The following is a 14,220-nucleotide window of genomic DNA, read 5'->3' on the forward strand; positions in this document are numbered from 1 at the left end:
TAGGTCCGGTCACCATGACAACCCAATGGGAGGCGGAGGGACGAGGGCACAGATGTGAGTTTTAATTACACTCAAGTAGAACACCGCGCTATATCATCACTAATCTCCAATTCGACCACTATCTGTAACATATGATATGAATAATGAATGAATGAAGACCTTTATTGTACATATTTGCCCCACTGGGCTAAGCACAGGTCACATGTTAACAAATATATAGATATTCACGAGTATTACTGTATATAAACATCTAGCATACTCTAGTATTTTCGACTTCCTCCCGCTTCTTGGTAATTGTACAAATGTAGGAGGCTGTGTGATAAGTTAGAGTTGGTCTATCAAAGGCTGCAAGAAATATACATTTCTATCTACTATTCAGGTATCTAAAGTGGGGGAATTTACTTAACACATAACTGAAAAGAATTATTCTATCGCTATCATACAAAGGACAGTCTACAATAAAATGTTCTTCGTCTTCTACTTTACCCAGACTACAAAATTGGCAGATTCTTTGCTCTAGAGGAGTGCGGTTATGTCTAATATACCCGATGTATAACAATGTCGTCTTTTTTTATATTGACCGCTAGCAAGGGACATAAAATTATCGATCTGCATTTCACACTGTTTACAGATTAAGGCTTTGAACAGTTGATGGAAGAAGTGTAGTTAACATTATACATGTGCTTGTACATTGTGTATCTGTATAATGACAATTATGAAGTTGAAAATAAGTGTCTAGCTGATGAATTTCAGTTTTACATTGGTATTGTTGAACTATTTGGTGGATAACTTCGGCCGAAAGATTTTTAAAAAGATGAAATCCTACCTACCGACCCTATTTTTTTCTATTCAATGCCGTAATTGGCAACACACCATTCTTTTTTTTTCAGAACTGAAGATTAATATATATATATTTTTTTTCATTCCAGGGATCAATTATGCCTACCGTATCTACAAACAGGAGGTCGGACAGGAGGAGTTCAGGCAGAAGCTGTCGGAACAGTTCACGGTACGTCAACTCATTCTATTGTCATAGTCTTGTGAACTCTATGCGAAAACGCTACTAGTATTATAAATTTCTGACACGGTATACTGTTACCAACATACTGTTTTAGAGCATTAGCATGTACTTAATTACTCCGCAGCTAAAACTCACGATCCCGTCGTCGCATTGGTGTGTATCGTTTGCCTGGTTGGGCGTGGTGATGCACAATGTCTTTCTTGCACCGTAACTACTTTTATCATCAATGCAATATCGTAACTGTACTGGACCCCTATAATTAATAGCATGTGCCACTGCCCTGCCATAGACACCATGCTATAATCCGTTCCGCTTGACTAGAATACTTCAGGCAGATACGGGGTATATATCTTTCCTACTTGCTGTGATCGAATACTCACTGTTACATTGTAAAATAGACAACGTGCATCACCGCACGCAACCTAGCAAACGATACACCAAGTTACATACCGATGCGGCAACGGGAATTGTGAGTTTTGGCTGCGAACATGTGCAGAGTGACCTTCTGTCTGTGTATTAAGTATGCCGTGTCAACTCGCAGCTCGCATACTACCGTAAAATTCCTATTTACGTACGCACCCCTCCTAACGTACGCACCCCCGATTTGGGGACGATTGCGGGCCTGACTCAGTGAGTTGAAACGTTCAGGGGAAAAACCCTCCTAACGTACGCATCCCCTCTCCAGAATTTCAGTGGATAGTTAGGAGGTTTACATGATCATCCTTCTGATGATGTTTACCGACTTAAAGGGTTACTGAGAAAATGTTTCTGGGTAGAAAATGTCAAACAATTTAAATATATGTATTATTTATTCTTTATTACTGATTGGTCTTGTGGTAGTATTCCACACTTCATTTGTATGAAGTTGTACCATACTCTCAAGCTGATATGCGATTTTTACGAGGAAGAACCCCTCCTAACGTACGCACCCCGACTTTGGCGTCGGCCTGGAGCACCTGCTTGCGACTTGAAAAGTTTCAAAAGTGCGTACGCGACGGACGGTGCACGTAGAAGTCGGGGTACATACGCTACAGGTCGGGGTACATACGCTACAAGTCGCGGTACATACGCTACAGGTCGGTGTACATACGCTACAAGTCGGGGTAGATACGCTACAAGTCGGGGTACATACGCTACAAGTCAGGGCACATACGCTAAAAGTCGGGGTACATACGCTACAGGTCGGGGTACATACGCTACAAGTCGGGGTACATACGCTACAGGTCGGTGTACACTGACGCTACAAGTCGGGGTACATACGCTACAGGTCGGGGTACATACGCTACAAGTCGGGGTACATATGCTACAAGTCGGGTTACATACTCTACAGGTCGGGGTACATACGCTACAAGTCGGGGTACATACGCTACAGGTCGGGGTACATACGTTACAAGCTACAGGTCAGGTTACATACGCTACAAATAGGGGCACATACGCTACAGGTCAGGATATATACACTACATGTCGGGGTACATACGCTACAGGTTGGGGTACATACGCTACAGGTCTGTTTACATACGCTACAAGTCGGGGTACATATGCTACAGGTCGGGGTACATACGCTACAGGTCGGGGTATAAACGCTACAAGTCGGGGTACATACGCTACAGGTCGATGTACATACGCTAAAAGTCGGGGTACATACGCTACAGGTCGGTGTACATACGCTATAAGTCGGGGTACATACGCTACAGGTCGGGATATATACGCTACAAGTCGGGGTACATACGCTACAGGTCGGGGTACATACGCTACAAGTCGGGGTACATACGCTACAGGTCGGGGTACATACGCTACAGGTCGGGGTATAAACGCTACAAGTCGGGGTACATACGCTACAGGTCGATGTACATACGCTAAAAGTCGGGGTACATACGCTACAGGTCGGTGTACATACGCTATAAGTCGGGGTACATACGCTACAGGTCGGGATATATACGCTACAAGTCGGGGTACATACGCTACAGGTCGGGGTACATACGCTACAAGTCGGGGTACATACGCTACAGGTCGGGGTACATACGCTACAAGTCGGTGTACATACGCTACAGGTCGGTGTACATACGCCACAAGTCGGGGTACATACGCTACAAGTCGGTGTACATACGCTACAAGTCGGGGTACATACGCTACAAGTCGGGGTTCATACGCTACAAGTCGGGGTACATACGCCACAAGTCGGGATACATACGTTATTGGTCGAGGTACATAAGCTACAGGTCGGGGTACATACGCTACAAGTCGGGGTACATACGCTACAAGTCGGGGAACATACGTTACAAGCTACAGGTCGGGCTATATACGCTACTAGTCGGGGTGCATACGCTACAAGTCGGGGTACATACGCTACAAGTCGGGGTACATACGCTACATGTCGGGGTACATACGCTACAGGTCGGGGTACATACGCTGCAAGTCGGGGTACATACGCTACAGGTCGATGTACATACGCTACAGGTCGGGGTACATACGCTACAGGTCGGTGTACATACGCTACAAGTCGGGGTACATACGCTACAGGTCGGTGTACATACGCTACAACTCGGAGTACATACGCTACAGGTCGGGGTATAACGCTACAGGTCGAGGTACATACGCTACAAGTCGAGGTACATACGCTACAGGTCGATGTACATACGCTAAAAGTCGGGGTACATACGCTACAGGTCGGAATATATACGCTACAAGTCGGGGAACATAAGCTACAGGTCGGGGTACATACGCTACAAGTCGGAGTACATACGCTACAGGTCGGGGTACATACGCTACAAGTCGGGGTACATACGCTACAAGTCGGGGTTCATACGCTACAAGTCGGGGTACATACGCCACAAGTCGGGGTACATACGCTACAAGTCGGTGTACATACGCTACAAGTCGGGGTACATACGCTACAAGTCCAAGTACATACGTTACAAGCTTCAGGTCGGGGTTTATACGCTACAAGTCGGGGAACATACGCTACAGGTCGGGGTACATACGCTACAAGTCGGGGTACATACGCTACAAGTCGGGGTACATACGCTACAGGTCGGGGTACATACGCTGCAAGTCGGGGTACATACGCTACAGGTCGATGTACATACGCTACAAGTCGGGGTACATACGCTACAGGTCGGTGTACATACGGTACAAGTCGGGGTACATACGCTACAAGTCGGAGTACATACGCTACAGGTCGGGGTACATACGCTACAGGTCGGGGTACATACGCTACAGGTCGGGGTACAAACGCTACAGGTCGGGGTACAAACGCTACAAGTCGAGGTACATACGCTACAGGTCGATGTACATACGCTAAAAGTCGAGATACATACGCTACAGGTCGGAATATATACGCTACAAGTCGGGGAACATAAGCTACAGGTCGGGGTTCATACGCTACAAGTCGGGGTACATACGCTACAAGTCGGGGTACATACGCTACAGGTCGGGGTACATACGCTACAAGTCGGGGTACATACGCTACAAGTCCAGGTACATACGTTACAAGCTTCAGGTCGGGGTACATACGCTACAAGTCGGGGAACATACGCTACAGGTCGGGGTACATACGTTACAAGCTACAGGTCAGGGTACATACGCTACAAGTAGGGGCACATACGCTACAGGTCGGGATATATACGCTACAGGTCGGGGTACATACGCTACAGGTCGGGGTACATACGCTACAGGTCTGTTTACATACGCTACAAGTCGGGGTACATACGCTACAGGTCGGGGTACATACGCTACAGGTCGGGGTACATACACTACAGGTCGGGGTACATACGCTCCAGGTCGGGGTACATACGCTTCAGGTCGGGGTACATACGCTACAAGTCGGGGTACATACGCTACAGGTCGGTGTACATACGCTACAAGTCGGGGTACATACGCTACAGGTCGGTGTTCATACGCTACAAGTCGGGGTACATACGCTACAGGTCGGGATATATACGCTACAAGTCGGGGTACATACGCTACAGGTCGGGGTAGATACGCTACAAGTCGGGGTACATACGCTACAGGTCGGAGTACATACGCTACAGGTCGGGGTACATACGCTACAAGTCGTGGTTCATACGCTACAAGTCGGGTTACCGTGATACGCCACAAGTCGGGGTACATACGCTACAGGTCGGGGTACATACGCTACATGTCCAGGTACATACGCTACACGTCCAGGTACATACGTTACAAGCTTTAGGTCGGGGTACATAAGTCGGGGTACATACGCTACTGGTCGGGGTGCATACGCTAAAAGTCGGGGTACATACGCTACAATCGGGGTACATACGCTACAGGTCCAGTGTACATACGCTACAAGTCGGGGTACATACGCTACAGGTCGGGGTACATAGTATGTCGATACAAGTCGGGGTACCGATACGCTACAAGTCGGGGTACATACGCTACAGGTCGGGGTACATACGCTACAAGTCGGGGTACATACGGTACAGGTCGGGTACATACGCTACAAGTCGGGATACATACGCTACAGGTCGGGGTACATACGCTACAGGTCGGGGTACATACGCTACAAGTCGGGGTACATACGCTACTTGTGCACTTTTACGCACAGTGTGGAAATGAGAAATCCCTTGACCTTCAAACTAACCACACTTGCAGTTTGTAATATGGAGCCTGTGACAATGTAAAAAGTTAACGCAGGATATGAAAGGTTTGTTGAGATATGTCCCTCAGAAAAGTGCCCGCGGCCGCGGCCAGCCTGTGTCACTTCCGGGTGGATTGAAGATCCGGTGACCTTTGACTTCCGAGAAATGTAACGATAATACAAAATAGATTGATAGCTATAGATCAGGCAACCTGCAATAAATTGTGGAAAGAGAATTTACTGCTTAAACGTGATTTCTGAAACATGTTAGTTGCAAGGCTGAATGGTTGGTTGATAGTCTTCAAAAGAAGCCATCTAGATCTAAATTTGTGACTTTTCCCGGGAATTTCTAGATCCTATCTGTGCCATGCTGAAAAAACGTACTTTTCAGCAGGTTGACCTCTCCTGTATTGAAAGAAAAAGATAAATAAACACCCTTTCTTTGCTTGCTATAAGACACTACTTGGACTGTACAGAGATGCAATTTGTGTGGGTCGATATTTTTCCTTCTTTAATTACCGCTTATCAAAAATGCACTTTTCACACCTGGCACCACATGCAACCCACGATTCCGTTGCTGCATGAGTATGTTAAGTTAGCCTGAGTGTCATCCTGTTTCAGTTCCATTTCATGCACTTATCTTACAACTGAGCAGATCACTATGTACTAGCAAAGGAAATTAACAAACACCTCACCCACAATGTGCACACTGTAAATACTTCACGGAGAATTGTGTTCTACGGACTCTTGTTCTATAGATTATTTCTACTGTTAGTCATAGCTTAAACTAGTCCTTTGTACTTGTTAACTATTAGCAATAGTTCGACTTTCATGTGCGTAAGTTGCCATACACTGTACCAGATACAATTGTCGCGCAATAAAGTTCTTCTTCTTCTCTGGTACGAATCACCTTTTTGGTGACGCCTCAAGGGCGGGCCAGTATGTAGAGTACTGCGATTGAGTTAGCAAATATTCTAAAAATTCCGCGAACGCATTCCTTGAGAATTACTTTTTGGCAATAGCCGATACGTTACGGGGAAGGTTTTTGTTTTTAACATTGACTACGAATATAATGTTAGTCTAATTCTTTTACATCTTATAGGCTTTATCATTCTGTTCTTACATTATTGGGCAAATGAATAACAATGAGTAGACTTCAAAAGTATCTAGGATATCTATCTGTTTTTATCTAGCTTTGACCCTTTGTGTAAGTTTCCATTAGCCATTTTGTACAGTAGAATCCAGCTATTTGCATTACTGTTAATAGCATACTTCGGGGATATGCATAAAATTCTGAAAACCCAAACCATTTCCCATTCACCCCATTATGAATAAGATGGCATAATTGCATTAGGCATTTTCGCATACTCCTGCTATTTGCATAAAATAATGCCAATGGCAACAGGAAAAAACCGGTTAAACATGTCAAAGTCACTAACTCTTATGGATTGTATGCAAATGTCATTCAAATGTAAATCCAGTATGGGAAGTTTCTATGGTAAGACAACACCATAGGTACTCTTATTGTCCTTTGTTTTTGGAAAAGCTGTTGCCAGTCTCCATTGTCATTTGCTGTGATAGGATACAGAAGAATAGAATTGCCAATTTTTTGCTAAGTTTGCCATCCTTTGCATTCAATATGTGTAAATAAACTGATGATATGCTTATGAATTCAATATGTTACATTTTGTTTAACCTGGGAGTGAGTGAATTTGACACCAAGTGTGTGTGTTTCCTTCAAGTGCCATCCTGGTAACCACTACAACCCCCTCCCCCTCAGTGCTGCTCATTTTGTCCCCTAGGGTTAATGGACTACTCCTTATAATGGTATAAAATACACTGACAAATCAGTTATGCAAATAAGCGGATTCTACTGTACTAAGAACTTTCAACTTTTCCAACGAAGGCGTAATTTTGGCAGCTTCATGCTTCAATTCCTCCTCTCAATAAACTATTAATTTTCATCATAATTGAAAATAAACGTCTTCTATGATCGTTCGTTACTTGGGTTGTCTCCAAACCCTTACGCACCGGCAGCCTCGCTTCGGTGCAAACTCACGAACGTTCACGCCAAGAATGTGCTCTCGCGGGAATACAATTCGATACAATCAAAATGGCGACAGTATCTGGAATGAGGTCTATTGAAAATGACCTTTTTCTGCTGTTTGTATGTCACAGTCAAAAACTATGGTTCAAAATGAAGTTTTTAAAGGAATCTATTACATAACAATACTTCGGTAGCCCTGGCTGTACTTTTCTACAGTCGAATAAAATCAAATCAAATATAACAATGGAAATCTAGCGATAAACACCAGCACTTCATGACAACAGAAACTATTGTCATTATCATTGACAAGAACAATCCATTTAACTATCATCGTTTTTTACTTTGGGTGTTGACGAAATACACTATTTACAATCGAAATGGACATTATTGTGATGTCAGTATGTCACACTCAAAAAGTATGGTTCAAATTGAGATTCTTAATAAGATATGTACACTATGATACGTTTCCTAGAATCTAGTGATAAGCATCAGAATACCATGACAAAGAAACTGTCTAAAGATTGGTAAAGGCACGGGATGGGTGACCTGACTGACCTTAAGCTTAGCGGATGGTATTGTGAGAGAACAAAGGTGCGAACTGATAGTTAGCCCCTCAGGCCACAGAGCTCTACATACCGGCAGGCGTCGTTGCACCAATGAGGTCATGTTAACCTGTCCCACCAGTATATACAAATGCACCCTGATGTGCATTACAAGCGGTTCGGTACTGTATGTATAGGTTAAGATTTTTTTCTATATCGAACAAATACAGCGTTCAAAAGGAGATAGCTAGACAATTACCAAATTCATCCTAATCCCGCCTATTTCACCAGGTAGTCATTTTTACCTTATGCGAAAATTGAAGATTGTTTTTCTGTCTCTTTAAAAGAATAGAGATAATCAATTTGGCAAGCAATACTTAAGCTTATAATTCAATTTCTAATTCATACTAGTGTAAACTGTATGCGTAATATAGTCGATCAATTTTTTCCTGAAACTATCGTAGAGTACGTGGAACTCGTTGCAACCAAGTATTATGGGGGCGTCCTCATCAGATAACTAAAGAACGCTTGCAGATAGATGCGCCAAAGTTAGGTGTGACAGGTTGTTTAGTGTAATATAACCAGCTCTGGCTGCGCCGCGTGCACGTGCACGTGCATGCAAATTAAGCTGATGTGTTACGTTGAAGGGCGGTTGTACCGGCTGTAAAGATACAAAATTAGGAGTTACAAGAATATTCATCAATCAGTGACTAAAGCCCCCCTCTTACTGGACCCGCGGTACGCTGGTGGCGTTGCTGCGTCCTATATAGGATTTGTGTTACCCTTGACTTCATGATGGGAATATCATTCAAAACGTACAAGTGTGACCAAAAAGACAACAAAACACACATTTTAAGCTTAAAAAGATTCGTTTTTTGTCGATGAAATTAGTTGAGTGTTTTGTCAATTCGATCGGCCGCGGCGACGCCGCCAGCGTACCGCGGGTCCAGTGAGAGGGGGGGGGGCTTTAGGAATTAGGAATATTGAAGTTAATGGCCGTGACTGTCCTGTTACAGCCCCAGCCAGACCCTGGTCTGTTCAGCAAGGTCAGCATCAACTCCAAGGTCGACAAGATGCGTCTGATCTTCTCCTCCTCGTCCCTGGTGACGGGGAAGCGTCCATTCCACGCCGTGGGGGTGGGCGCTGTCGGCAACGCGACCGTCGTGAGCGAGCCGACCTTTCCCGAACACGAGTTCTTCAAACCGGGGAGGGTCTTCCCCATCCGTGTTCGCCACTCCAACTTCAACCAGGTGAGTTTTCCTACTCTCCAAGTAGAGGAGGGGTTCCGGCTGGTTCTTTAGGTGTTTTGTCGGGCTTTCTACGTTGTCATTTTTTGTCTTTTCAAACCCCACCTCTGCCGGGAGTCGCACCGATCAATGCCTAATAAACCTAATCACTTCAACACATTACAAGAGACAAAAAAAAGTGAGAAAGTAGAAAGTCCGACAAAAACGCCTAAAATCACGTCAAAAAACAGCCGGAACCCTCCTCTGCTCGGAGAGTAAGTTTTCCTTTAAGAATAGTGCGGAAAATCAATTTATCTATCTATCTATCTATTTATTTATTTATCTATTTATTATGCATCTCCAACAAAGTTGAAGGTATGACGGAACAGGTGTTCCTTGGCAAAGGTTATCTTTTTAAGACCGCCACACCGAAATCGATCACAACCAACTAATACAACAATAATCAATACATATTGATACAATATAATTCACAAATAAGGTAACTCAACAAAGAACTCACAAGATGCACAGCTTAGCAACATACAAAAATCAAATAGCAATTGTGTGACATGTGAATGTAGATAAGCAAAAACAGCAGTGTAATTCTGTGAAAAAGACTTTTGAAAAATAAACTTTGAAAAATTTGTATGCTGAAAGATAATTCATCACATTTCATGAATCGTTTTCCTATGGTTAAATCCGTTTGATTTTGTACACGATAATTATGTCTAATTATGCTTCATAACAGCATAGTTGCCTTTATTTTCGATAATGACAATCATACGTAATGCATGTTGATAGGTTGACGACGCCAGTATTGACATCCGGGGCGCGGCCCTGAAGTTTGATGACGTCGACGTGGACGGCCCCTTTGATCTGATGATGGCGACCGGAGCCATGGCGCCATATTGGAACATCTCCAGCTATGAGGAGTATCTAGACTCCCGGGGAACCCCCGAAAAGACACGGGCATGGCTCTACAACTTCCCGCAGAAGTAAGCTCGTTAAATAGATCCTCATCAAAGAACAACTTAGCATGAAAGTTAAAATGTGTCGGTAGATTACATTGTGGAGACATCCAACAGTTGGTCAATTTTCGTCTGAATCGCTCAGTCTTCTTAATTTTTTGACCCAGTTGCTCTGGACACGAAACCGCATAGTCTTTAAAAACTACACAAATATAGCTTGAACTAGAGTTAAGTATTTGTGCTACATATACTTCAGGTTTGCTATGTTAGTTTAGCGATTACGGGTCTATTTATAAATATGAATTGGTATTGAATTTTTCTTTTTATTTGAGGTGAATGTGTGATAGTTGTGTGCCGATTTGTTAAAAATAGAGAGAACGCTAGCGAACCCAAAAAACACCCCTCCCAATGAAATGGGATGGCTACCCTGCGACGTCACAAAATCAAGATGGCGGCCACCACGCATGCCAACGGATCCAACAAAGGTTTTGCTACGCAAACCTGTAATTAAAGTAATGATATAGGGTTCACATGAGGTCAGGACATTTTTTAACAGTCTTGTCCCTCTTCCAGCTACTACGCGTACGTTGACGGATGCCGCCGCGCCCCCCGGTCCTACTCCAACCTACACTACTACTCCCAGCACATCTTCCAGTTCCGCGGAAAGGACGGCGTCCTCCGCTACGTCAAGTACCGCATGCTGCCGCTAGATGACGCTGTTGAGTCGGGACTACTGAGTCACGAAGATCAGCGGTCAATCTGGTAAGACCCCCATTCCACTAGACGGCGCTCTCATTGCTATCTCGCTGCGACCTTAGCTGGATTTGTATAACCCTTGATTTTATAATGAGAATATCATGCCAAATGTAAAAGTATGGCTGAAAAGACAACAAAACACGCAAAGTGTTAAAATATCCGTTCTTTATCTATGAAATTCGTTGAGCACTCTGTTAAATTTTAGGTCGCAGAGAGCGCGCGGGGAGAGCGCCGTCCTATGGGAATGGGGGTATTAGAGGATATGTGTTAAAAGCTTAAAACCCGATATCGAGATATCCTTTAACTGTTTGAAGAAAATCTCATTGTGGAATGAAATACATAATTCATATATCTAAATGTTATATTTAGATGCTGCCAACATCCCTAACTATCTGCTTATTAGCCACTTCTCTTTTTCGAATTTGAACCGGGAGACCCTGGTTCAATCCTGGGAAGGGCATCTCGGTTGGGACTGCATCCGTTTTTCGGAAGGGACGTAAAATGGAGGTTCCATGTCGAGGAGGTACCTTGAGCACGTTAAAGGGGAAAGGCTAGCAACCCCTCCCTGTAAGAATATACCCTGCTACAGAAACAGCAAGGACTATTGCTGTCCTATGCGCTACTAGACACTACAAAGGTCTGAACGAACAATTTCAGTACCGCAGTCGTTGTCAAAAAATACCTATTGAAAACCTTTAGCGACGCCTCAGGAGCGTTGCCGTTCATATTTCTCCATTGCTAAGTTTCCGACCTTTCTTCCCCACAGGGACCCCAAACGCCTTCCAGACGAGGAGCGTGCGCAGTACCGCAGTCGTTGTCAAAAGATACCTATTGAAAACTTTTAGCGACACCTCTGGAGCGTTGCCGTTCATATTCCTCCATTGCTAAGTTTCCGACCTTTCTTCCCCACAGGGACCCCGAGCACCTCCCAGACGAGGAGTAGGAACAATATTCAATAGTTACGTGCGCTCTGTCGAATTTAGGTACAACGAACATTTTCAGTACCCAGTCGTTGTCAAAAGATATCTGATGACAAATTTTGGCGACGCCTCAGGAGCAGTGCCTATCAGACTCTCACATCGACCTTTCTTCCCCACAGGGACCCCAAACGTCTCCCAGACGAGGAGCGTGCGCAGAACTACCTGCGTCAGGAGTTCGCCGAGCGGCTGAAGAAAGGACCGATCACCTACAAACTCCAGATACAGCTGCACAAGTTCCGCCAAGGAGACTCGGAGGAGATCTTCAACGCCTCCAGGGTCTGGGACCCTCAGGTGCTGTTACTGAATTATACAAATAGCATTTTGTTTTTGTTTGTTTGTATTGCATACGCGGTAAACCACATCAAGTCGTAACACACCAAGCTGCATATCCGGACAGATTTATATCATCCACACGCACCGGGACCCCTACTCTTTTCGATAAGTGTGTTGGGTTCTTTAACGTGCTTAAGGTGTGTATATCCTCAAACACGAGACCTCCATTTAACGTCCTATCCGAGGGACGTCCCTAGCCGAAGCTAGGTACTCATTTTCACCTGAGTAAAGTGGGGAAAGTCGTGTTAAGTGCCTTTCCCAATGGCACAACGTCAACGGTATCTCTGGGTTCTGGGGCCAAACACCCTGCCATTACGCCACCGCAACGCCACGAGCATATCAGCTTAAAGGCCATAGTATATAAGATACATGGCATTAAAATCACATGAAATGTATACCACATTTTCAGCCTTTACAATGTCAACGTGTGAACCCTTGTAACAAAACGTCACCAAGAGATTTGATTCGCAAATACTTCCCATACAACATTTCTTTATCCACCTACAAATAATGTGATTTCAGCCCACTCCTTGACCAGAAAAAAAACCCAAAGAAACTTTCAGCCCACTCCTTGACCAGAAAAAAACCCAAAGAAAACAATAGACTTGACATCTAACAGGTCAACTACGGCATAATCAAGTCTGAAGATGATTGGGTGATGCAAAAGAAACGTTTAATTTTCAAACATTATTAATGAAAATCATAACTTCTTAAGTACCGATTCATGACGAATTGCGCACACTTTGTACATGTACGTATACATCTGTCCAGATTCATTCTAGAGGTCATCATTTCTTTTATAACTTTCTACGTGATATTATTGTTGCATTAACAGAATCACCCGTGGAAAGACCTCGCCGACGTTGCCATAACGACGCTGTTGCCCGATCACGTGACGGAGAAGACGGGTTTCGCCATCGGGAACCAGCCGGAGAGCCTGGGGCTGATGGTGCCGAAGACCGTGCAGGACTACAACAGCGTGCCGCACATCCTGTCCCGCGCCATCCCCTCATCCAACACCGCCGTCAGGATCAGGGCGCCCAAGCAGGAGGCACTGGAGGGGCGGAAGCAGGTACGGCTTGAAAATCAGAACAAAACATTTCAACAAGTAATCAAAATGAACATTGACAGGATATATAGAAAAACAAATGAATCTTGGTGGACAGATAGACGACAAGGGCAGTGTTGGAAATCGAAAGAAAATGACTGGTGAGAAAGTTATGGTCTCGTCATGGGCCGAAGGAGATAGCTGAGAAACAAGATGACCCAAAAGAAAGTTATTCCTTGAAGAACTCATTATCTTATCAACGTTCTTCCCCAAGACGTACACCGTGCAGGTGCGCACGGGTAAGGCGAAAGACGCCTCAAAAGAAAGTTATTCGTTGAAAGAAGCATGTTGGTATCTTATTATCTTTCCGTCGTTCTCCCCCAGACGTACACCGTGCAGGTGCGCACGGGTAAGGCGAAAGACGCCGGGACCAGCGGGACGATCGCCGCCAGCCTGACGGGGCCGCACCGCCGGACGGGACCCATCCGACTCAACCAGTCGTCCTTCCAGCCGGGCAAGGACGCCAACTTTGAGATCGAGGGAGGAGACGTTGGCGAGGTAAGTTTTTTTTTTTACTTAGACCTGAGAAATCTAGCCTCCTTCGCAGACGTATATGTTTGGGGGAGGGGGGTGACGCGATTTCTAACACGGGCCAAGGTTCTCTAGTGCCGGCAAGGGACTTTCGCCGCCGAGGGAGTTATG

At 44.8% G+C, this 14,220-nt stretch overlaps 1 protein-coding gene across 3 annotated transcripts in view; it reads left to right on the forward strand.

Moving 5' to 3' along the window:
* The window catches only part of LOC136448243 (allene oxide synthase-lipoxygenase protein-like), a 28,202-nt gene that overhangs the window by 2,659 nt on the left and 11,323 nt on the right, over window positions 1-14,220 (forward strand). For all 3 annotated transcript variants that reach the window (XM_066447550.1, XM_066447559.1, XM_066447570.1), the window contains exons 2-9: window positions 4-54; window positions 930-1,009; window positions 9,224-9,457; window positions 10,235-10,428; window positions 10,975-11,163; window positions 12,257-12,428; window positions 13,306-13,542; window positions 13,903-14,076. In XM_066447550.1, coding sequence (XP_066303647.1) covers window positions 15-54; window positions 930-1,009; window positions 9,224-9,457; window positions 10,235-10,428; window positions 10,975-11,163; window positions 12,257-12,428; window positions 13,306-13,542; window positions 13,903-14,076 — 1,320 coding nt within the window. In that variant the 5' untranslated portion in view covers window positions 4-14. The remainder of the gene's footprint in view (window positions 1-3; window positions 55-929; window positions 1,010-9,223; window positions 9,458-10,234; window positions 10,429-10,974; window positions 11,164-12,256; window positions 12,429-13,305; window positions 13,543-13,902; window positions 14,077-14,220) is intronic.

The sequence above is a fragment of the Branchiostoma lanceolatum genome, chromosome 1 (genome assembly GCF_035083965.1).
Source record: "Branchiostoma lanceolatum isolate klBraLanc5 chromosome 1, klBraLanc5.hap2, whole genome shotgun sequence".
Classification (NCBI taxonomy): Eukaryota; Metazoa; Chordata; class Leptocardii; order Amphioxiformes; family Branchiostomatidae; genus Branchiostoma; species Branchiostoma lanceolatum.